The sequence below is a fragment of the Brassica rapa genome, chromosome A04 (genome assembly GCF_000309985.2).
Source record: "Brassica rapa cultivar Chiifu-401-42 chromosome A04, CAAS_Brap_v3.01, whole genome shotgun sequence".
In the NCBI taxonomy this organism is placed as follows: Eukaryota; Viridiplantae; Streptophyta; class Magnoliopsida; order Brassicales; family Brassicaceae; genus Brassica; species Brassica rapa.
This window is the reverse complement of record NC_024798.2, coordinates 13,515,431-13,541,062: the sequence shown is the minus strand read 5'-3', so window position 1 is coordinate 13,541,062 and position 25,632 is coordinate 13,515,431. Positions and strand designations below refer to the sequence as shown.

The window sequence follows — 25,632 nt, the reverse complement described above, 5'->3', positions numbered from 1 at the left end:
TTTTATTATATAATAGAATATATATATATATATATATATATATAAATTTAGTAAGGGTAACATAGACTTTACCCACTCTAATTTTTAACGTGAGAGCTCCGTTGCGAAAAATTAATTCGCAAATAAAATTCATTTTATTATATAATAAAATATATATAAAAATTCATTAGGGGTAACATAGACTTTAACCGCTCTAATTTTAAACGTGAGAGCTTTGTTGCGAAAAATTACTTCGCAAATAATAGTATAGATTCAGATTAGGGTTGACTTCTAAAGACTAGGCATAAATTTCAAATTTTTTGATTAGTTAAGGTATGTTTTGGGATGCAATAAGAGTTGGGGTATGTATTTTTTTATCGATCCCTAGTTCAGGCATGAATTTCAAATTTTTGATTAGTGAAAGTATGTTTTGACATGCAGTAAAAGTTGGGGTATGTATTTTCTCAGCGACCTCTAGTTCGGGCATGAATAAGCCGTTTTCCCGTGGTATGTCTGCCAAAAATATTGGCGATGGTTGTTATCTCATTACCATCTTTCACTTCATTCCACTTTTCACTTTAAAATAAAAGATAAAAATTTTGAGTAAAAAATATTTAATCCTACTTCATTTTTCATTCTATAATAAAATAAAAAATAAATTTATTTTATAAATAAAATAATTTATTTTTGGTCGGTTGATTTTTCATTTTAAAATAGAGTAAGTTGATTACAGATTTACTCTATTACAAATGAATGAGAAATTTCACTAGAAATGTTCTTATAAATATTTGTTGGAGCCTCTCTTCCTAAAAATTGAATAAAAAATTGGTTTGTAAATAAGTATTTTATAAACCTAATGAATCGAATAAAAATAGAATAAATATAAATTTTATTGTGTATACCTATGATCAATCGTTTTGTTGTGCAAATTTCAACCAGAATTGCAACTTAGAAGTGAAGCGATGTAATGTTTAGTACTAACTAAGAGCTAAAAATATAAGAGAAATGTTGCTTCTGGAACAGAATATAATAATTTGTTACGTTTAGAGTCATCAACAGATTTTTTACAACGTTTCAGAATTCAAATTCCTCTATCTCATCGTTCCGCCAATTCTTCTCGAAAAAAGCATGTAATCTGACAATGACATATGAATCTTTTCTTGCATCTTTGCAGGACTTGCAATCGACATATGAACACAACATGATCAATGTCTCACACTTATATCTGGCAATCTCACAAAGAATGTTGTCAAGTTCACGGCTACCAATTATACAGGCACCTCTCTGTAGAAATCTACAGTGCGAGAGGTTAAGGGTCGTTAGGTTTTTGAGGCTTGTGATGAGAGGCAAAACTCTACCAATATCAATGATGTCGCAAAAACGCAAACTCAGCTTCTTGAGGTTTGGAAAGCAACGAACGATTTCCTCAACCACAACTTCGTTAAGGCAACCCAGAGTTTTAAAGTTGGTGAGGTTTATACAGTTCTCTCCGCTAGCTTGAATCTTGTGTCTCCAGGTTAATGATGTGTGACGTTGATCAATGATTAGCGTTTGGAGATTCTTCCATTGCCTGAATGCAAACTGATATGAGTTCTCGCTTAAATGGCACCATCGTGGTAACACAAGCTTTCTTATGTTTGGCATCCTAAAAAAAAACAAAAAGTTATGAGAGATGAGGCAGTCCGGGGTTGTAAGGATCAGCCAATAGGACATATAAAAAAAGAAGGATATTCTAGCTTGGATATAATTACCGTTGCGCAGCGTCAATGAGATCCTCATCAGTTAAGTAGGTATCATAGTTGAAGAACAGGTTGATGGGGACAGTGCTGCTAAATTTGGTGCTTTCAAACAAAACCGTATTGCAACGGTACACATGTTCGTTTACCTTTTCATCTTCGACCCGGGAGTTTGGTAATCGAGGATGGCTGAAGTCCACACGTTGGAGATTAGTGAGGTTGATGGTTTTCCAAAGAGATTTTTCGTGAGAGGCAAGGAACCAAGAGATGCAGACACGTGATGCTCCCATGGTAACATCTATTACGTTGAGTTTTTCGAAAATCTTGACCAAAATATCTCTATCCATGTTTTCCCATTTCAGGTTTTTTCTTGATCTCACCACCGTCACATTGCAGCTACATAAAAAAAAACATTTAGATGAAATATGAAAATGATGGATTCTTAAATTTATAAAGCAAGTGAAGAGGAGAAAAACATTGAACAAAGGAGAGATTTCATAGAGAGTTTCCATCTATGGGCTCTTCTTGGACCATCTAATCTCTTCATCTCAATGCACGTTAAAGAGATTTTTTTTATAAAAACTATTAGAGATTTCTAAGGAATAAAGCAAAAAAACGAGTGAATTTATATGAAAATCAGCGTGGAAAATCTTCTACACACAACAAAGAGCAGCTTGATTATGTGTAAAAGGTCCACAATAACTCGTTAAACATATCATGTGCAGCCCATAAACTATAATCATACACACCAAACCTTTTGTCCTCCTCACACTTGACTTTAAGAAAGACTAATTAAAATAAATATTTTATCTTATAATAAATTATATTTTTCTCGATTCAGTAAACAATAATATCTTTGTTGTAACCTCTGTTCAAAAACGCGGACAAAGCTGTATATTATGTTGTTGTTCTCGATTAATTTGCAACTACTTGCATCCATAAACTTTTCTACTTATACCGTATATTAATCAAACTTAGGGGGGGCTTATTGTATTAGGGATTTCATAAAATTCTGAGGGTTTTAGATCTGGTGGGATTTGGTGGGTTTTAGAGATTTGATGGAGATTTTGATGGGGGATTTGATAGAGTTTTGATGGAGGATTTGATACAATTTTAACAAAAAAAAACCAATATGCTGTTACAATAGCTTCTCACCAGCTTCTCATCGTCTAAAAATTCATATGCTGTTTTGTTGCATCAGGCTTTTGACAGATGGGATAAGGTGGTAATCAATTGGTTCTGTTAAATTAGCTTCAAGGATTACTTGTGAGTTGTGAAAGAGAAGAAGCAGTATACAACTACTGTGTTCCTTTGCAAGATTGTCCTTTGTATAAATCTTCCTTCAGTTGATGATATCAGAAACTTAAGTGTACCTATCTAGTGACCAGTTTTTCAAACCATTTTGATGCATTCTTTGGATTGACGCAATGGAGAATTGGTTGCTCAGCCATATTAATACTTTAGCTTCTTATGAAAGATCTAAATCTTGGTCAATATTATCTTATTTCCACAGATTCTTCCAACAACTACATCGAGTTTTTTTTACCTCGCTCTTGTGGTGATAAGATATAACAGCAGGCAAGCTCATTCCCACTAAATAACTACTGTATGATATTGCAGACATATACTCTCGAATAGCAGCTCATCAGATAAGTATTCAAATCTGTTATATATTTTGCAAACGTGTTGCATATCTAGTCATCTGGTTTTGACGTCTTGGCCTTTGCTTTTAGATGCGTGGGAAGGTGAAACTATTATGTGCTCTCTCTCCCTATGCTCCCACTAGAAGATCATCTTTTTTAAGACTTATGGTTCAGTTAACTGGAAACAATGAAGCTCTTGTATGGTTCTTGAGTCATATTTTCTCAGGTTTTATTGTTTTCTCAGCGACGAGCACTGCCTTTAGAGCTTCATGTATATCGTTGGAGCTGGAGAAGTGTGATACAGAACTGTAATTGAGTTTATTGCTTAACCATTTAGCTAATAACATTTTTCCAGCTGAATTATTGACACATTCAATACAAAAGGTTTAAATTATTAGTGTAACCAACATTCTCCTTGGAAACATGGACCCAAATAAATCAACGAATGTCTTAAGTTCCCTGAACATGAACCAATTCCTACATACACATGCACTTATCAAAGGATAACAACCTTGAAGCCAGAAATATTTCAGCTTCCACACTCTGAGATTCTCCAAGGTTCCTCTGACCTTCTCCACATTCACCTTTTTCCTCTTCCTCAACACTCTCCGAGCCCCAAGTCTTTCTTCCCACCATGTTCACTGACGTAAGCCTTTACTTGTCAGGCAGGGCCTTCTCCGCTTCCGCCGCGGTAAAAGATACTCCGGTCACACATGCTTCGGACTCCACTGGTATTCCTGTTTCGATCTCTTACGTGAGTAATGAATTGAACGTGACTGATTCGTTAAGAGTTGTGAGTTTTGGCCTCAATTGATTTCAAATGTGTAGAGGATAATAAGGAAGCAGTCGAGATAAATATCAAGGCCAGAAATTCTAATGTTGATTTGCAAGCTGCGAACTATACGAGGTTATCTTATCTTCGACTCTACTCTTTTCTCATGTTAGCAAGAAGCCCTAATCGAGTGTGTGTGTGTTTTATTTTCTAAATTCCATCTCTTTAGATGGTATTCTTTTCTATTGAATTTGTAGTGTAAATCAATTTTTCTAATAATCCAAAATAATCTTTGATATAAATTATTGAGCAAATCCATATTTTCCAATAAGGGGAGTTTTGATAGGATTTTTACAAATCTTATTTCCAATAACCATGGATTTGTTAGAACTTTTAGAAATACCATATCCAATAAGGGAGGATTTGAAGAAAAACCAAAATTTGATGAAACCCTTAATACAATAAGCCCCCTTTAGTTTTAGGACTAGCCAAAAAATCCAAATTAAAAAAAATCAAACCGAATGTGATCCAAAAAAATATAGTGCCGAACCTGAACATATATTGGTTAAATATCCGAACAGATTCAAAATTTTGGTATCTAAAGACTTGGAAGTGAGCCCAAATCGAACAAAAGTGTTTTGAAACCCGAATGTATCAAAATAGATTTATATATTTAAATATATTAATTATTTTCAGAATTAATATAAAAATATGCAAAATATATAAAATATTTTGTAGTTGTCTAAAAATAAATGTCTAAATTAAATAGCTAAACAATACTTAAAACACCAAAAATACTTAAAATATCTATTATATATCCAAATATTTAAGCCAACCCCCATTTTAATATTAAGTTTAGGTATTTTAGCATGCATTATTCAATTTTATATTAAATATATATTTTATTTTAAAATTTTGAAAATGGGGGTTGGCTTAAATATAAGGTATATATGAATTATATTTTTTTTTAATAGTTTAAATGGGTTATCCAAACCTACAAAGATCCAAACCGAATCTGAACCAAAATTTATAAATATCTGAATGTGTTGAAATCTTTAATCCAGAAAACTCGAGATCTGAACCAAACACGAATAGGTTCAAACACGAATAGGTATCCGAACGTCCATCCCTAACCAATTTAGCAACAAAAAAAGATCGTCAAGAGAAAGATACTTGACTCCATAAGGCAAAGAAAGTCATGCGAAAGAAAACAGAAATATCTAAGCCAGATGGCTTCTCTACCGCTACTAGTAGGGTATGGAGTGACAAAAACGTTTTTGTGTGATAGCTATTTATTTATTTTATCAACTTACAACTTTTGTAGATAAATTAGAATACATTGAAAGGTTGATACTCTACCGCTACTAGTAGGGTATGGAGATTTGATGTTTGATAGGAGCAATGATATGTCTAACGTCCATGCATGTTGATTAGTTTACTATCAGTTTTCGATATAAGGTTTTCAAAGTTTTAATGGAAATTTAATTTTCATTAAACTGATATCAACCGGCCAGCATTGACAAAGAGTAAAAGTAGAATTTTGCTATCGAATGAACAAACAAAATCTATTTACTTAGCCATTTTCAAATACTAACATATATGCTGCTTTATCTATATTTCATCTACGAAGATGTACAGCGAAACATTTACTGTGGATTCCGTTTTCAGTTGGAATCATATCACGTTTGAGGTCCTTAAGATAAAAAGTGGAAGGACTATTCAATAGTTACATCCATCAGACTAGTCGATAACCACATTCATCATCACGTTAGTCAAATTTTGGTCCAAATTACCTATTTGTTATCACCCCCAACACAATCACTAGGCTGGGAATGTGAAACTATTAACAGAATCTTTGGCTTTCTCTTGAATTAGATAACTTAGGTTTAAGTTTTAATCATGTTTAGTCAGTTTTTTTAGTAACACAATGGTTGAGTAGGTTCTGAGCAGATGAGGTGGAACGATTAGGAAGGCCATAAGGGTATTAAATGTAAATTAATAAAATTTATTTTTATCTCAATATTATAGTCTATAAATACCTAATCACCCAAAGCTCACTTGACTCAGGCTTCCAAGTCTTGTAAACAAAACAGACAAAGAGATACTACATACTAATGGCTAATATGCCAAGTTCATCGAAGCTCCTTGCGGTAATGCTTTTCTCATTCGTGGCGCTTTTCATAATCTCCCAGGCTCGAACCTTTTCTACTGGTACGTTTCCACATACATCATCATATAAACATATAATATCAAATCAAATCTTGATGAATCATTGGTTTCTTATCAACAACAATGGCAGTATTATTAAGTAATATGGTTATGACCTGTATACAGGTAGGAAAGTACCTGGTTATCCGGGTAATGCGTACGGACCTGATCCGGGGTACTCTCCTGTTCCTACGCGATGTTTCAACCCACCTTATTGTCATCCATGAGAGAATTTGGTCACATGAATTACTATCAAATAAAATAAGGTGATGTATTTGTGTATATGGGTATTTACAGTATTGCAGTTTGTAATGAATAAGTGATATTTATGTTTCTTTTGTTGGCCATCATGATGAGATCTCTGTTTAATGAACCAAAGTTACCACCAGTGCCATCCCAAACTTTTCCGAGGCTCAAAACATGTCAAAGTAATGTGGCCCATATAGAACTGTTAATGAAAATGTACAATTTGGTTGTGAACTAGCTCGAAGCATTGAACAGGAAGAAACGACTCAGAATCTTTTGAGACTGTAGCCACAGCTTCACCAAAGCTTTGTAAACGTTCCATAAATTATGTTTTTAAATAAATAAAAAAACTTAAAACAAAATGTTTTATCTATTATGAAAGCCTTTTAACAACAAAAAAAGAAATGTTTTATGTATACATAAATAAAAGTCCCCTCGAATCCGTCCATATATCTGCCACCTACGCATGGGATGAGCAGCTCCTCACCTAACTCTTTGGAAAAACCTCACGTGTGTATTATACGCGAAGATAGAACTACACTCTTGTTTGTTTCTTTTTTAACCCTGGATAATTATAATGTTACAACTATAAAAAATATTACAAATGATTCTATAGCCGACAATGCTATCTGCCGTATGAGGATTTTCGCCTGATACTGAATCGCTTTATCGGATCTACGCTTGACGGTACTTCTTATGTCATATTGTAGATTTCTTGTAAGATTTTTCTCTTTTAATTCGTATAATTCCATCTTTTCCAAAAATTGAAACCCAAACTTTATAGTATAGAAGCATTAATGAACTTTTGGTCAAACTACCGGACGAAAAGGGCTTCCACAAACTCTTGTTCGTTACTAAAGCAAAAATTAAATTAACTTGTTCCGTTGCAAATCGTAGTACTATTAGAGAACCGGGTCGGATAGAAAAACCCGTATTCAACGGGTCGGATACTAAATCCTCGTCAAAGATAGACACAACTTCTCCTTCTATATATACGATTGCTCTTCCGACGCCTTTGAACGACCGTCACTTCCACTTCCACTTCCACTTCCTCTCTATTGTTCATCAACAGCCAAAGCCATGCCTCACACTCTCGGCCTCACCAAACCCAACTCCACCGATCATCCCAAGGTTCGTCTCGTATTCTCTCTCGTATCAATGATCCACCGTTTCAGATCCATAGATTTGATCGATTTTTTTGTTTTGTGTTTTGAGCAGATCTCGTTCGCTGCGAAGGAGATCGATGTGACGGAGTGGAAAGGAGACTTACTCGTTGTCGGCGTGAGGGAGCAAGACTTGACTAAAGACGATGGTTCGAAGTTCGAGAACCCGATCTTGAACAAGCTCGATGCTCACACGAGTGGACTCTTAGCTTTAGTCTCTTCCGAGGAAGATTTCACTGGCAAACCCGGTCAGTCAACGGTTCTTAGGCTTCCCGGTTTAGCAACCAAACGGATCGGTTTAATCGGTTTAGGAAAAACCGTTTCATCATCATCTCCAGCAGCTTTTCATAGCCTTGGTGAAGGTGTGGCTAACGTGTCAAAGGCTTCTCAGTCGAGCACCGTTGCTGTTGCTCTTGCATCGCCTGAGAGTGAATCCAAGCTTAGCTCTGCTTCAGCTTTAGCTTCAGGTAAGGAAAGTTCGAGTCTTTGTAAGTTCTAGTATCGAGTCATTGGGGGCTTATTGTTGACTTGTGTGGACAGGCGTGGTGCTGGGGCTGTTCGAAGACGGGAGGTATAAGTCTGAGTCAAAGAAACCATCTTTGAGCTCTGTTGATATCATCGGGTTCGGAACTGGACCTGAAGTTGAGAAGAAGCTTAAGTATGCTGAAGATGTTTCTTACGGTGTGATTTTCGGGAGAGAGCTTATTAACTCTCCTGCTAATGTGCTCACTCCTGGTATGGATCTGTGTGTATCAAAGAACTCATTGGTTTCAGTGAGTTGTAGTAAGCTGATCTGTTTTTTTTGTCGTTTTCAGCTGTGTTAGCTGAGGAAGCAGCAAAAGTGGCTTCTACGTACAGTGATGTGTTTACAGCGAACATCTTGAACGAGGAGCAATGCAAGGAGTTGAAGATGGGATCTTATCTAGCGGTTGCTGCTGCTTCGGCTAATCCTCCTTTCTTCATTCACCTTGTGTATAAACCTAAGAGTGGCGATGTTAAGACCAAACTTGCTCTTGTTGGAAAAGGATTGACCTTTGACAGGTGAGGATTTGACATCTGCTTTGTATTGGTCTCTTGTTTCTTGTTGTTGTTGATTGAAAGTTTTTTGTTCTTAGTGGCGGCTACAACATTAAGACTGGACCTGGCTGCTCCATTGAGCTCATGAAATTCGACATGGGCGGTTCTGCTGCAGTTCTTGGTGCTGCTAAAGCCATTGGTGAGATCAAGCCTCCTGGTGTTGAGGTAAGCTTCTTCCCCCATCAAGTTCTTGTGGGGATAAGTGTATCTCATCATGGCAACTAACCATTTGGTTTTCCACAACCAGGTTCATTTCATCGTTGCAGCCTGTGAGAATATGATTAGTGGAACTGGAATGAGACCTGGAGATGTCATCACGGCCTCAAACGGAAAGACCATTGAGGTATCAGAGAATATTTTTTATTAGTTTTAAGTTCAAGCTTTTACTTTGTATGGCGGTGCTAAGTGTTGGCAATGGTGTTTTCAGGTGAACAACACCGATGCTGAAGGTCGTCTAACACTTGCTGATGCTCTAGTGTATGCTTGTAACCAAGGCGTTGACAAGGTATTGCGTTGGTTATCCTTCGTTTATTCATAAGAGAACCTATAGAGGCTTGTTTCTATTAAAAATTCAACAAACTTGCAGATTGTTGACCTCGCTACGTTGACTGGAGCCTGTGTTATTGCATTGGGAACATCAGTGGCAGGTATCTAGTTAAATAGCCATAAAGAAACCATTCATCTTTGTCTTACTTTTGTGCTGGGATTCTTTGATCAATACTGGCTCGTGATGGTTAATTGTTCGGTGCTTTTCACTTGGCAGGTATCTACACACCTAACGACGAGCTTGCAAAGGAAGTGATTGCTGCATCAGAGAAGAGTGGAGAGAAGCTGTGGAGGATGCCATTAGAGGAGAGCTATTGGGAGATGATGAAGTCTGGATGTGCTGATATGGTCAACACAGGCGGGCGTGCAGGAGGTTCCATCACCGCAGCTCTCTTCCTGAAACAGGTGAAATCAAATACTGTTTTTAAAGACTATAGCATGTTATTGAAATAAAATAATTGTGAAAAATGACAAAACAATCTGCACATGTTTTTGATCTTAAATAATGTTAAAAAATGACGAAACAATCTGCTAAAATCTTGGTTTCTCTCAGTTTGTGAGCGAGAAAGTACAATGGATGCATATAGACATGGCTGGGCCAGTGTGGAACGAAAAGAAGAAATCTGGGACTGGGTTTGGTGTTGCTACGCTTGTGGAATGGGTGCAGACTAATTCTTCTTCATAGAGGATGAAATAAAGTGTTTCGGATGTTGTGGTTACTGGTTTTAATAAGGTTGTCAAAAGTTATCGTGTTTTGGATTTGGTCTACTTGTTCCGAACAGTTACGTTATCAGGTGTTGAATAAAAGGGGTCTTTTGCTTATGTCGTGCAAAAAATCTGTTTGAAACTTCTGAATCTTCAACATTGGTTCTTCTGTTCTTGAAAAAATATATTAGTGATGGGCCTAACTCACACCCAAAAGCTAGCTCAAGAGTGGAGGATTGTCCATACATATATATATATGCCCAAGGACCACACATCTTTAACGATGTGGGACTCTAATAGCTCCTCTCGAGATGTGGATGGGAAACGGTCCAATCGGAAACAGCCCAAATCCAACATCTCGGAAATACCACAGCAAGATGGGCCATTTTTATAGGCTACATAGGTAGACAACTATTTATATGGGAAATCATCTGCTGGGCTTAACCATGGGCTCTGATACCATATTAGTGATGAGCCTAACTCACACCCAAAAGTTAGCTCAAGAGTGGAGGATTGCCCATACATATATATATGCCCAAGGACCACACATCTTTAACGATGTGGGACTCTAATAAAATAAATTAAGATTTCTATAATATCATTGAGAAATGAGTTAAGTGCAGTGTTCTAAAAACTGGACCGTGATTCGCTCTTTTAACCGATTCCGGTAGAGATGTCAATTGGGATGTTCATGTCTAATAGATATGTCCAAATGACAAAGCAGTTTATAAGACATTATATTTCGTAAGCCCAAATTATACCTAGTCCAAATTGTCCAAACCCAAATAGACCATTCTAAATGGATTGCTCGCGGGCCTAAATAAAATTTCTACTTTAGTATACTAAATCTATAAAAAACATAATTTCATATTCAATTTATATAAAATACATATACAATGTGAGAAATGTGATTTTACGATTTTAGAAAGAAAACACAATTTTGCAAATTTGACGAAAACATGATTTTGCGGTTTTAGCGAGAAAACGCAATTTTGCGATTTACAAAAATGTGATTTTATGGTTTTGGTGGAAAACGTGATTTTGCAGTTTTGGCGGGAAAACATGATTTTGCGATTTTGACGGGAAAATGTGATTTTGCGGTTTGGCGGAAAAATGTGATTTTACGGTTTTGCAGTTTTAACAGAAAAAATTGATTTTATTTTTTTTCTCAACTTAAAAACTCTATATTTTTTAGTTTATTGGACGTCCATGTCTAAATGGTTTTTGCCCATCTAATTTGGAGTTAATGAGTTTCGGTCCAATTGGACAACTCTAATTTTTAGGCCTAATATAGTCAGACCATTTGGGTTTGGTCTTGGCTAACCCATGGTCATTAAACCCATTTGACATCCTTAGATTCTGAGTTGTACTAAAAATCGGATTGAAGTTAAACCGGTAAACCCGGTAAAAAACTGGTAAATCATTAACCCGGTTCAATATTAAAATGCGGTTATCTTAAATTCAAGTTGAAAATTAAAAATTGCAACTTTTAGATTATGTTCATTAAAAATCATATTTTAAAATATATATTTCTAAATAAATTAGTTTTCATTGTATTTTTATACTATATTTTAAGTTTTCATTTTATTTATGTATCAATTTTAGTTAGGTTCTAGTAATGAGGTAAAATTTTATAAACATAATTTTATAATTATACATATATATTTAATTAATTTAAAATTAAATTAAAATTTGAAACCCGGTTGAACCGGTCTGACCATTGACCCAATTACAATGTCGAATCAATGTTCGGTCCGTTTTTCAAACATTGGTTAATTGTTTCTATGACTAAATGTTATTATTACTTTTAGATTTTCAGTTAATAGTATTTATCTTTCTTTTTTTTGAAAATAATTACAATTGAAATATTTAAAATCTTGATAATATTAGATTTGCTTCTTTTTTTTTAACAAATTGTAGGTTGTGTTATTCAATTATGCATTTTAATTAAGTTTAAATCTAAACACAATCCACTGTTATTCGAATGATGCTTATCAATTCTATTTTAAAACCTAGTGTTATTCAATGAATGATTTCATTTCATTTTTAAAAATCTAGTGTTCTTCAAGTTTTTAAAGATTTTTGTTTTTTGTATTTTCGATTGATTTCAAATTATTTCTTATAAAATCTTATGAATAAACGATTAAATTCAAAATTCAATGCATACTGCATAGATTTTAAAATCTATCATCTTAAACAATTTTAGAATTTTAAAATTTGGTAGATTACAAAAACATTAGTAACTGATTTTAAATCAATTTTATTTATGAGTAATTATTTAAGAAAATTATTGAACTAAAACTAACTTAATAAACTACTTTATTTTCTAAATACAACAGTTTTAAAATAAAAAATACAATCACCTGTAGATAATTATACGTAGCTTTTTATGATAAGCGTTTCTTATTTTATTTTTAACTAGTTGAGATTTTAAAAATAAATCATTAAATTGTTTTTATAGTCACATGTGCTTTGCCGTTACTGGGGTCACTCTAACGTGTTCTACAGAGCTTGCTACTGGTGTCACTTATGCTATGTGAGTTTATGTTAGCCGTGTGCCTGAGAGATGGAAGCCTGGAGCGTTTGACATTGTAGGACAGAGCCATCAAATATTCCATGTGTTTGTAGTTTTGGGTACTCTTTTTCTTTGTGTTGCTACTCTTCTCATTGTGGATTTTAGACTACCGTCTCCTTCTTGTTGGTTTAAGCCAGAGAGTAAGCATTTTCTTCATGTTCCAATGTAGCTGCTTTCGGATTGTAAACTTACAAATAGAAACAAGCGCAATTTCTCTTGCAATATCTAAATGCTTTTTGATTACTGAGCAGTGTATGTAACATAGGGACCTTATCATTTGATTACTCTGTTTCTTTGTAGATCAAACATGTTTCTCACCGATCACCACTTCATAACTGCAAAAGATTTAACATATGATGAGCACTATAATAAACATTTTCCTTATGTATCCATATTGAAGCTACTGGCCTTTCTGAGTTTTGTATCATTGACCTACTCTTTTGTTCTTGTGGATCATTCCTAAAATTCTTGAAACCGCGCATGTACCACAAGCAGCTGTTTACAAATTCTTGTGGATCATTCCTACAATTCTTGAAACAAGTAGCTTTGGGTCGTGTATTCTATATTTCAATTAAAAATGATTTATTGACCCTAAAGTACAAACAATATTTACCTATTTGTATTAAAAAAATTTGAAGATTTTCTTTTTAACTATTATAACCACTTCATTTATTGTTTCTAAATAATTCGACATCATTTTTCCAGAAGTACAAAACATAACTTATGTATTTTAGGAGTTTTATTACATTTTTACATTCCCTCGTTCACTTAACTACTTCATTAATTGTATTAACTATAATATTTTGACAATATTAATTTTTCATGTTAAACATAATAATTTGACATGCATGAATGAAACTACTCTAATTGTGACAAGAATTCAAAACTGTTAAAAAAGAGTTTTTTTTTAAATATATATATATATATATATATATATATATATATATTTATTTATAAAATTAGTTTGGTATGTATATATCGGGTATCCATTTTGGTACATATTATTTTTCCGGATATCAGGTTTTTTGAGTTTTGAAGTTAAGCTCCTTTAGCGTATTATAAATTTATGGATCAGTTTTGAGTTGGGTCCTCTCAAGTCTGTGTAGATTTGGTTCTAATGCATATGAACCTAAGAATATCCAAATAACCAATGTATCTAAAATGTGTTTGGATATTTTTACCAAAAGTAACCATATATCAGATTCAATTCGGCTATTTTGTATATATCAAAACTAAGAATAACCTAAAATAACTAAATAACTAAAAGTAATCATATTATCTGATTCGATTCGGGTTCGATTCTGACTCAATGTAGTTGAACAAAATAGAAAAATCAAGATCTTTGACAAGAAAATATCAGCGTTCCACCAAATATCAATGTATTTAACCAAAAAAGGTAATGGCAGATCCAAACTAAATCAGTTTGGCTAGTGTCTAGACATTATAAATATAATCTCATTTAGGATAATCAGTTTGGCTAGTGTCTAGACATTATAGGTATAGTAAATGTTCAAGCAAAAATATTGAAAATATTAATACTTATGCCCCTACAAATCCAGGGAACAGTCCTCATATAGGACACCACAAAATGGATATGCATGCACCACGGTTGAGTAATGACTTCAAAGTAGTAAGGAAATTAAAGAAAAACTAAGAGTGAAAAGAATATTTTGCGCCAACTGTTTAGCGAATAATCTTAGCATAAGATATAAGAAATGAGTAGCAAAAATTCATTAAAAATAGTATGATGTAAAACTATTTTTTATTAAAATAATATAAAATTACTGTTGGGCATTAGCTTGAATTTTCATTATGAAATAAATTTATTGTTAAATCAAAATTTGCAATATAAGGATGCTAGATTTTGGATAAATGTGAAAGTTGTTATTTAGAGTTCTATAACTATATGAGTTAAGATAATTTGTTAGAAATACACCTTTTATACTATAACTTTGTAAGACTATAAATATATTTTTTTCTACCACAATTACTATTATTTGTAATAGCATCAATAATTAATTATTTTTTGATAAATCTAATAAAAATAAATATTCAAATCTAATAAATTAAACCTTAACTAGTCTGAAATGAGTTTGAATATTTATACCAAAAGTAACCATATTATCCATTTCAGTTCTGTTATTCTGTATCAAAACTAAGAATAACCTAAAATAACCAAATAAGCAAAATTAATCATACTATTTGATTTGATTCTAATGTATAGGAACCTAAAATATTCAAATAACCAAGATAAAATTATTTATATGGTGGTGACACATAAAATACTTAACATTGATTATGAAAAATGAATATCAATATATTTAATTATCATTATTAGTGTGCTTAGATTGATAGATAGAATGTCCAAAATCTACCTACCATAATTGAAAAAGCAATGGCCATAATGAAAAATGTCCAAAAATAGTAAGAGATTTCAGTGTAGTTGAACAAAATAAAAAATCAAGATTTTTGACAAGAAAATATCAATGTGTTCCACTCAATATCAATGTATATGACCCAAAAAGGGAATGGCCGATCCAAACTCAATCAATTTGGCTAGTGTCTATACAGTATAAATATAATCTCAGTTGGACAACTTAATCCAAATATCACCATAACTGCTCATATCAAAACCTTTAGCCTTGTATCTTCTTCAGAGTGGAAAGACTATGAAACTCTTCACTATCACCATGATGACCATTATGGCCATCTCAATAGTATTTGTCCAAGTACCATCCACTACTGAAGCAAGACCGTTGGAGATAACAGAAAATAAAAATCATTTCAAAGTCACGTCATTGAATAACTTTGTGTCTACGGTACCGGTTGGACACAATGTTGATGGGCATAAGGAAGGTATCGAAGTTTTTCAAGAAAAAATATTGAAAAATATTTATGCTTACGCCCCGACAGATCCGGGGAACAGTCCTGGTATAGGACATCACAAAATGGATGTACATGCACCAGAGCTGAGTAATAACTTCAAAGTAGTAAGACCGTTGGAGATAACAGAAAATAAAAATCATTTCAAAGTCATGTCATTGAATAACTTTGTGTCTACGGTACCGGAGGGACATAATGTTGATGGGCATAAGGAAGGTATCGAAGTTTTTCAAGCAAAAATATTGAAAAATATTTATGCTTACGCTCCGACAGATCCAGGGAACAGTCCTGGTATAGGACATCACAAAATGGATGTACATGCACCAGAGCTGAGTAATGACTTCAAAGTAGTAAGGAAATTGAAGAAAAACTAAGAGTGAAAAAAATATTTTGTGCCAACTGTTTAGCGAATAATCTTAGCATAAGACATAAGAAATCAGTAGCAAATATTCATTAAAAATAATATGATGTAAAACTGTTTTTATTAAAATAATATAAAATTACTGTTGGGCATTAGCTTGAATTTTCATTATGAAATAAATTTGTTGTTAAATCAAAATTTGCAATATAAAGATGTTAAATTTTGGATAAATGTTAAAGTTGTTATTTAGAGTTCTATAACTATATGAGTTAAGATAATTTGTTAGAAATACACCTTTTATACTATCACTTTATAAAACTATAAAAATATTTTTTTCTATCACAATTACTATTATTTGTAATAGCATCAATAATTAATTTATTTTTGATAAATCTAATTAAAATAAATACTCAAATCTAATAAATTAAACCTTAACTAGTCTTTGATGTTATTTTATATTTCCTCTTCCCTGTGATGTGCCCTATGTTTGCTGAGATTACGAATATATATTTGAACTCGGACTATGTGTTTTTTTTTTGTAAACTACGATGTTTTCTATTTTCACAATGGAATTACACATATGAACAAACTTGGGCTAGTCATGGTGAGCCAACTCAGAGGACAGTCATTATCAGTTCTCTGATCTTGGAATTGATTTTTATAATCTTCTATTCTTTTATTCGTTTAGGCATGCTTATGATTATTATTTTTCTTATGTCACATACTTAAGTCATTACCAAGCATGTTAAATTTTTTTTTGACAAAGCTAATGAAAAAGGTAAATCCCTTGCTAACTAGCTTATGCGACAGTTGAAGAATAGAGATGTGAGACATTTCAATTTGCCTTCAATTTACAATGAATGTGACTCATAAAAAAATAATCATGGAATTTTCTGTGGAAACGATTTGTATTTTTTTGAAAAACTTTCACTTAAAAATAATAATAAAAAGTAATAGAAAATCAAAATTACAATAATCTTTTTTATTTCAATTATTTACTTATGTTCACAAATTAAAATAAGTAAGAATAATTACAAATAATTTAGAAACAAAATGTAAAGATCTTCCATAAACCTATGAAATTACCTGATACAAATTACGAAAATGTAAATGTATTAAAAATTTGCTTCGAAAATTTGCTTCTTTTTTTTCTCATAGAATTATATTCTAGTCTCTAAAAGAACAATAAAACCTCATTTGTCTTGTACAGATATGATTTGTGATTTTCTTTTGGTGTCTTGTATGTTCTTGTTTTTCTATATTTTTCATTTCTATTTTAATCAGTTCAGAGTTTAAAAAAAAAATATTTATGGATATATATATATATATATATTTTGTATATTACTATTTTTCCGTCTAAATTCTTGGTTTAAGAAATTTCAAGCGTACTAGTCCGCGTTCAAGTATTCCAACCCATATTAGAATTGATTTTCTTTTGGTATGTGTGGTCGTCCCACAACAAATTGTAGGTTGTATAAATATGTACACACCCGTTCTGCTATTGAACTGTTTGGACACGACCTGCGGATCACGTTCTTCTTTCACAAATCTAGTGAAGAAGAAAATAATAAACGGATAAATAACCCGAGTTTGATTAAAATTAGATTTTTGTTTGGTTTAACCAGTTAGAAAGTTTGGTTAATAATAATCTATTCTATTAAAACTGAAATACCAAACAATACATTCTTATTTTTAAGTGATTTCTTACAGATTTTCATTCTTTTTAACTAATTAGAACCACTTTGTTTATTATTATTTTTTCTAAATAATCAGACAGCATTTTTACGGAATTACGAAACAGAATGACCTATTTTAAGTGTTTTATTATATTTTTACATTCTCACTTTCACTATTATTAACTATTTCATTAATTGTTTTTACTATAATAATTCGACAACATTAATTTTTCATGTTAACCATAATAATTTGACATGTTTGATTGAAATTTTTCTATTTGTGACAAGAATTTAAAACGGTTAAGAAAGAGTTTTTTAATTTATTTACGGAATTAGTTAGGTATGTATATTTGAGTATCCGTTTCGTTACATATCATTTTTCTGGATATCATGTTTTTTGAGTTTTGAAGTTAAACTTCGTTGGAGTATTATAAAATTTCGATGCGTTTCGAGTTGGGTTCTCTCAAGTCCGGATAGATTTGGTTCTAATAAATATGAAATTAAATTATAAAAACACTAATGTATCTGAAATGAGTTTGGATATTTATACCAAAAGTAACCATATTATCCAATTCAGTTCTGCTATTTTGTATCAAAACTAAGAATAACCTAAAATAACCAAATAAGGAAAATTAATCATACTATTTGATTTGATTCTAATGTATAGGAACCTAAAATATTCAAATAACCAAGATAAAATTATTTATATGGTGGTGACACATAAAATACTTAACATTAATTATGAAAAATGAATATCAATTTATAAAAAGATAAAATTCAACACCCGTATGGGTGTGCGGGTCAATCTCTAGTGTAGCTTAGAATGTGAGTATGATGTGTTTTGCTCTCTTGTGAGCCACACAAAAAAAAACAATTAAAAAGGAGAAAAATGATGGAAGCAGTTGAAATATTGCCTTTGAAATTCATTAATATATTTTTTTTATTATTTATACAATATATTTAATTATCATTATTAGTGTGCTTAGATTGATAGATAGAATGTCCAAAATCTACCTACCATAATTGAAAAAACAATGGCCAAAATGAAAAATGTCCAAAAATAGTAAGAGATCTCAGTGTAGTTGAACAAAATAAAAAATCAAGATTTTTGACAAGAAAATATCAATGTGTTCCACCCAATATCAATGTATTTGACCAAAAAAGGGAATGGCCGATCCAAACTCAATCAATTTGGCTAGTGTCTATACAGTATAAATATAATCTCATTTGGACAACTTAATCCAAATATCACCATAACTGCTCATATCAAAACCTTTAGCCCTGTATCTTCTTCAGAGTGGAAAGACTATGAAACTCTTCACTATCACCATGATGACCATTATGGCCATCTCAATATTATTTGTCCAAGTACCATCCACTACTGAAGCAAGACCGTTGGAGATAACAGAAAATAAAAATCATTTCAAAGTCACGTCATTGAATAACTTTGTGTCTACGGTACCGGTTGGACACAATGTTGATGAGCATAAGGAAGGTATCGAACTTTTTCAAGCAAAAATATTGAAAAATATTTATGCTTACGCCCCGACAGATCCGGGGAACAGTCCTGGCATAGGACATCACAAAATGGATGTACATACACCAGAGCTGAGTAATGACTTCAAAGTAGTAAGACCGTTGGAGATAACAGAAAATAAAAATCATTTTAAAGTGATGTCATTGAATAACTTTGTGTCTACGGTACCGGAGGGACATAATGTTGATGGGCATAAAGAAGGTATCGAAGTTTTTCAAGCAAAAATATTGAAAAATATTTATGCTTACGCTCCCACAGATCCAGGGAACAGTCCTGGTATAGGACATCACAAAATGGATGTACATGTGAGTAATGACTTCAAAGTAGTAAGGAAATTAAAGAAAAACTAAGAGTGAAAAGAATATTTTGTGCCAACTGTTTAGCAAATAATCTTAGCATAAGACATAAGAAATCAGTAGCAAATATTCATTAAAAATAATATGATGTAAAACTATTTTTATTAAAATAATATAAAATTACTGTTAGGCATTAGCTTGAATTTTCATTATGAAATAAATTTATTGTTAAATTAAAATTTGCAATATAAAGAGGTTAAATTTTGGATAAATGTTAAAGTTGTTATTTAGAGTTCTATAACTATATGAGTTAAGATAATTTGTTAGAAATACACCTTTTATACTATCACTTTGTAAAACTATAAATATAATTTTTTCTATCATAATTACAATTATTTGTAATAGCATCAATAATTAATTTATTTTTGATAAATCTAATTAAAATAAATACTCAAATCTAATAAATTAAACATTAACTAGTCTTTGATGTTATTTTATATTTCCTCTTCCCTGTGATGTGCCCTATGTTTGCTGAGATTACAAATACTAGAGCTGTTCCCGGGCTACGCCCGGGTTATTTTTGTATGAAAATGTGAAAGCAGAATATCATAAAAGATTAATATATTTCTGTCTAAATTATTTTTAATGTAAAATAGTGTCAGGGTTAAAGTAATCATTAAATGTAAAAAAAAAGGAGAAGTATTATCGATGGTTATTGATTCTTACTGATACAATGATTGTATTAATTGACGTTGGAAGCAATAATGTAAGTTTACAAACAATTGACTGGTCTCGTTTGTAAACGCTAAAGTCTTCAAACAGAGGAGTAGAAATCATAAATAAGATGGTGGAGTTTTTGACGAAGATGGTGGTAGATGTGATGGGATTTGCTTGAGTTGGAAAGGCTGAAATTTAATTTCAAATAAATTAGTGAACATAAATTTGCACTAGGAATCAATTTATTTAATTAATAGAGTAGGGAGACGTACTTGGAAGTAGCGAGGTATCCATCATACGGGAAGGAGTTTTAACTCTGATTCGTTTCTGTTGGTAGTTTGATACTGCATAGCAGATACATGTCAATTATTAGATAGATAACCACTTTAGAAACCTTCAATGAGATTTTGAGTTTTTGATTTTACTCACCCTCATGGGAACGAAGGCGGTTGAAGATTTCTTTGTAGACTATGTTCTTCACTTTTTGTTTGTATGAGTCTTCGCCTTTAGTATACTTGCATCCATGTGTTATTTGAAGGTTACTGGGTTCCCAGCATAACAATAATCCTTTCTTTTCTAATATATTCAAATTCGAAGTTTTTTTTATTTTATTTTTTTGATAAATTTGTTTTTTTGAAGTGTTTTTTTTGTTCAAATTTTCTTAAAATTACAAAATTCATATTGTTATATTTTAATCAAGACGGTAATAGATAGTGCAGAAAATTAGATAGTGCAGATAATGCAGTAATAGATAGTGCAGAAAATTATTTTAAAAAGTTCATCATATATTAAAGATTAATATTTAGCTAATTAGTAAATATTTCATAAAAATAAAAATAATTTATTGTAATGGTTTTTGAATTGATAATATATGTATAATTTTGAAAATTATTAGCCCGCGAGTGCAAGCAAAACACATATCATTCATACAAAGAAGAAGAAACTCATTGACTATATAGATAGATATTCTTACTTTTCTTACCACGTTCTTATTAAAAGAGTTTTATCTTATGTTTATCAAACCATATACATGTTTTTTCCTTATTAACACTAACTCTTATTAAAATGGAAATAATAATATATGCGAACTCCAGCTTCTGTTATATGTATTAAATAAAAAATAACTAAAAATATGTGAGTTTGTATAAAATTTAATACAGTAGTAATACAAAAAAATTATTTTAAAAGGTTATCATATATTTAAAATTAATATTTTTTAATTATTAATTATTTTTATTAAAAAAGATTATTGTAATGGTTTTTAAATTGATAATATATATATATATATATACACTATCTTCTGTTAAGTGCGGAGAAAACACTTATCATTCATACGCATAAGAAGAATTTCATATGATATCACAGTTGTCTTACCTACGAAACTTCTAATAGTAGAGTTAGGTAACTTTTTTAATATGAGTTTTAGTTTATTTACTATATAGAGAGTTTTTTTAACTTTTTTTACCATGTTCTTATTTTAAAAATAATTATCTTATGTTTATCAAACCATATACATGTTCTTTCCTTATTAATACTAACTCTTATAAAAAAGAAATAGTCATATATGAGAATTCCATGTTCTATTATATGTAGTTAATAAAAAGATAGTAAAATACAGTGCTTTCTATAGTATACAAATAAGTCCACGGAAAATAATTTATGTTTTTTAATAATTGATTACTAACCTTACCAAGTTTTAACAGATTTGTGGAGCCCAGTTGCATCCCATCTATAATTCAGTTCTAGATTTTATAGTCTATACGTGATTATACTACAATATGATTGAATTCTATTTTATTACTTTAGTAAAACTGTATCTGAGTTTTGAATTTAAAAATATTTGCGTCATTAATATGGTTTTAGTAGAACCATCTAATAATACTCCCCAAGTTCTCCAAGCTCTTTAGATTTTTTTAACAGTTTAGAAACATTTATTTGTTTTAGAAAAAAAAACAATTATCAAGCTTACCAACGTTAGGTTTTTTTATTTAATGGCAGTTTTGTGGTAAGATTTTTGTGGCATGATTTGAGTCACATAATTGATAAGTTTGGAGTTTTGATTACTCGGAGGATCTAGGCTTAGTTTGAAAGTTTTCTGGCAAAATAAAACAAATAATTTTGATAGAAAAGAAAAACGATGATATTAAATTATCGGACTACATTAAAATATTTGTATTGTATAAGTGCAGTCAATCTACAATATGTTTAATTATTAATTATTTTTATTAAAAAATATTATTGTAATGGTTTTTAAATTGATAATATATATATATACTATCTTCTTTTAAGTGCGGAGAAAACACTTATCATTCATACGCATAAGAAGAATTTCATATGATATCACAGTTGTCTTACCTACGAAACTTCTAATAGTAGAGTTAGGTAACTTTTTTAATATGAGTTTTAGTTTATTTACTATATAGAGAGTTTTTTTAATTTTTTTTACCATGTTCTTATTTTAAAAAGAATTATCTTATGTTTATCAAACCATATACATGTTCTTTCCTTATTAATACTAACTCTTATAAAAAAAAAGAAATAGTCATATATGAGAATTTCAGGTTCTATTATATGTAGTTAATAAAAAGATAGTAAAATACAATGCTTTCTATAGTATACAAATAAGTCCACGGAAAATAATTTATGTTTTTTAATAATTGATTACTAACCTTACCAAGTTTTAACAGATTTGTGGGGCCCAGTTGCATCCCATCTATAATTCAGTTCTAGATTTTATAGTCTATACGTAATTATACTACAATATGACTGAATTCTATTTTATTACTTTAGAAAAACTGTATCTGAGTTTTGAATTTAAAAATATTTGCGTCATTAATATGGTTTTAGTAGAACCATCTAATAATACTCTCCAAATTCTCCAAGCTCTTTAGATTTTTTTAACAGTTTAGAAAAAATTTATTTGTTTTAGAAAAAAAAAACAATTATCAAGCTTACCAACGTTAGGTTTTTTATTTAATGGCAGTTTTGTGGTAAGACTTCTGTGGCATGATTTGAGTCACATAATTGATAAGTTTGGAGTTTTGATTACTCGGAGGATCTAGGCTTAGTTTGAAAGTTTTCTGGCAAAATAAAACAAATAATTTTGATAGAAAAGAAAAACGATGATATTAAATTATCGGACTACATTAAAATATTTGTATTGTATAAGTGCAGTCAATCTACAATATGCATAGCTTTGTAGATATGTCACAGTCAATATTACATAAGTATAACGTGGTAGAGTTATTATATATTATTATAGATCCTACGGAAGTAAAGGTTTGACATACATGCTGTTTCCAGAGGTGGTGTAGAAGGTGTGTTCTTCATCCTTTTGTAATCTTGATTTTAGAAACGATCCGATTGTGTGCTAGAGATCTAGATTATACGTACGTATGAGAGCTTAGAAGAAGGTTCTGATATTGTGGTTTGAGTCTTTTTTTTTGTAGATGGGAGAGATGAAGTTGGTTTTTTTTATTTAATTGTATATGCCTCAATGATTCTCTGAGCAGTATCACAATACTAAAAGGCCTATATGCTGAGTTTTTAGGCTGTCACGTCACCAAAAATAATCAACCAATCAGAATATTTCGTTTGGACACGTCAGACAGGCTTAAGTCGCTTTTGGGCTTCACGTTTTCGTTTTATTTGGAGTGGGCTTTTGGGCTTCGTTTCAGTCGTTATTGGCCTTTATTTTTTCCTAACTCTTGCGGAACCCGATGAAAAACGGAAGTCACGAAGATTAAAAAATAATGATAGTATAAGATATGGCCATAATTTTGAACGCCACCGTTTTGGCAACTCTGAGCAGTCAATCTACATCATTTTCCATGATTAAGCTTAGTGTATATAAAGGAGAATTAGAAATTTATTGGCTTGTATATCAGAATATTTTGTTATGCTAGTGGAAGGAAACAACATTAACTTCTTCGGTTTGACTTGCCAAAACGGTGGCGTTGAAAATTATGGCCATATCTTATACTATCATTATTTTTTAATCTTCGTGACTTCCGTTTTTCATCGGGTTCCGCAAGAGTTAGGAAAAAATAAAGGCCAATAACGACTGAAACTAAGTCCAAAAGCCCACTCCAAATAAAACGAAAACGTGAAGCCCAAAAGCGACTTAAGCCTGTCTGACGTGTCCAAACGAAATATTCTGATTGGTTGATTATTTTTGGTGACGTGGCAGCCTAAAAACTCAGCATATAGACCTTTTAGTATTGTGATACTAGGGGTTTGTCCGCTCTTCGCGCGGGATGTTAATTATACATGCTTTGTTTCGGTTCATGGTGTGTTGGTACGGGTTGTGGTTGTTTGAATTTGTACTTGTGCTCTTCAGTCTATGATCTGAGGTTTGATTTATATAACATGAGCCGTAGCGGTTCTGACTCTCTAGTTTGTTTCTTAATGGTAATGAGATTGAGTGTAACTGAATGATAACGTATGGCCGTTTTACCGTATCGAGTAATTAGTTGTATCATTAAATGGTTGAAAATAGGAGAACTCCTAAGTCCACTAATCAAGAGAATGGGTGATTGTTTCGTGGTTCAGAAGTTTGAAACTTTGGCGGCTCTTTTGTTAGAGATAGAGTGCGTACAACTATTAGTAAATATCACAGCAATAATGAATTCTTTAAGCTGTATTTAATAAATAATCCTTCAATAGTTTATAAAACTATAATATACCAAAAACGATTGATAATAGTGCCATATGTATATAATCAAATGTCGTTTTCCATCAAATAGTTTAATATCTTCAGTTACAATATAATGGTTAAAGACATTTGTGATTGGGAAATATTATTATCCACGTAAGTGTTTGTTTTAAAAAAAAATTGATTATGGCTTCTTGTAGGATATAAGAAAGTTGATAGAGCTTCAGAACGTCAGCTATTATATACAGTATATGATAGTTTCATGTTGCCCTACGATCTATAACTCTTAGGAGTAAAAATTTCTGTGCCCAATATAATATTTGGCTTTAAGATTTTCGAGGCAAGAAAATCAGCGGACAAATAGGTTATAGTTAAAATGCCGTCGTGTTTTGGAGTTTGAAAATAATTTCAACATATAAGCTGCTTTTTGTCAGGTTGATGAAGGATGATGTAAGCATGAATTGCTTATTAATAGAGTTGAATTGTAAGAAAAATAAACTAACAGAACCAAATATCCAAAATATGTAAAGTAGCCTGACTTCGTACTTCGTAGTGTTTGAAATTTATTTAAAAACTGATGCTACGGACATGCAGCAGCACTTGTAATTTAAGTTTCCCTTGTATTTCAGGAATTACTCAGTGCATGGCTTCTTTCCATAGCTACCCACTTTCATGCTCTGTTCCATCCTCGCTTTTGGACCTTCCATCAACAGAGGTCTTACTTGGATCAACTGGCTCACCAGTCCCACCTGCTGCATCACCGTAAGGAACAAAGCCACCATCCTCCACGGCAGTGCCCTTAAGGCCATCACTATGGCTTATTTTCACTGCTCCAGCACCTGGGAAATCATCACTTGG

General features: G+C 31.8%; 2 protein-coding genes and 1 long non-coding RNA gene across 4 annotated transcripts; 2 read left to right on the top strand and 1 right to left on the bottom strand.

Annotated features, from left to right (window-relative positions):
• Nucleotides 1-30: 30 nt before the first annotated feature.
• LOC103864526 (putative F-box protein At4g11580) lies at nucleotides 31-3,533 on the bottom strand. Of its 2 annotated transcripts, XM_009142276.3 has the most exons (3): nucleotides 2,192-3,533; nucleotides 1,731-2,111; nucleotides 31-1,624 (listed from the first exon to the last, which is right to left on the bottom strand). In XM_009142276.3, exons 1-3 carry the CDS (start codon nucleotides 2,260-2,262, stop codon nucleotides 1,054-1,056), a joined length of 1,023 nt encoding a protein of 340 aa, XP_009140524.1. In that variant the 5' UTR covers nucleotides 2,263-3,533; the 3' UTR covers nucleotides 31-1,053. The 2 variants fall into 2 exon arrangements, with proteins under 2 accessions (XP_009140524.1, XP_018514032.1); XM_018658516.2 differs by having other exon boundaries at nucleotides 1,731-3,530.
• Nucleotides 3,534-7,451: 3,918 nt separating this feature from the next.
• Nucleotides 7,452-10,217, top strand: LOC103864523 (leucine aminopeptidase 1). The gene is made up of 10 exons (XM_009142275.3): nucleotides 7,452-7,715; nucleotides 7,803-8,214; nucleotides 8,288-8,482; nucleotides 8,563-8,788; nucleotides 8,863-8,989; nucleotides 9,072-9,167; nucleotides 9,252-9,329; nucleotides 9,411-9,471; nucleotides 9,588-9,775; nucleotides 9,924-10,217. The coding sequence occupies exons 1-10, from the start codon at nucleotides 7,665-7,667 to the stop codon at nucleotides 10,053-10,055; spliced, it is 1,566 nt and encodes a 521-aa protein (XP_009140523.1). The 5' UTR covers nucleotides 7,452-7,664; the 3' UTR covers nucleotides 10,056-10,217.
• Nucleotides 10,218-19,448: 9,231 nt separating this feature from the next.
• LOC117133697 lies at nucleotides 19,449-23,654 on the top strand. The gene is made up of 2 exons (XR_004457638.1): nucleotides 19,449-21,308; nucleotides 21,541-23,654. It is a non-coding gene; the product is annotated as an uncharacterized LOC117133697 (long non-coding RNA).
• The last annotated feature ends 1,978 nt before the right edge of the window (nucleotides 23,655-25,632 follow it).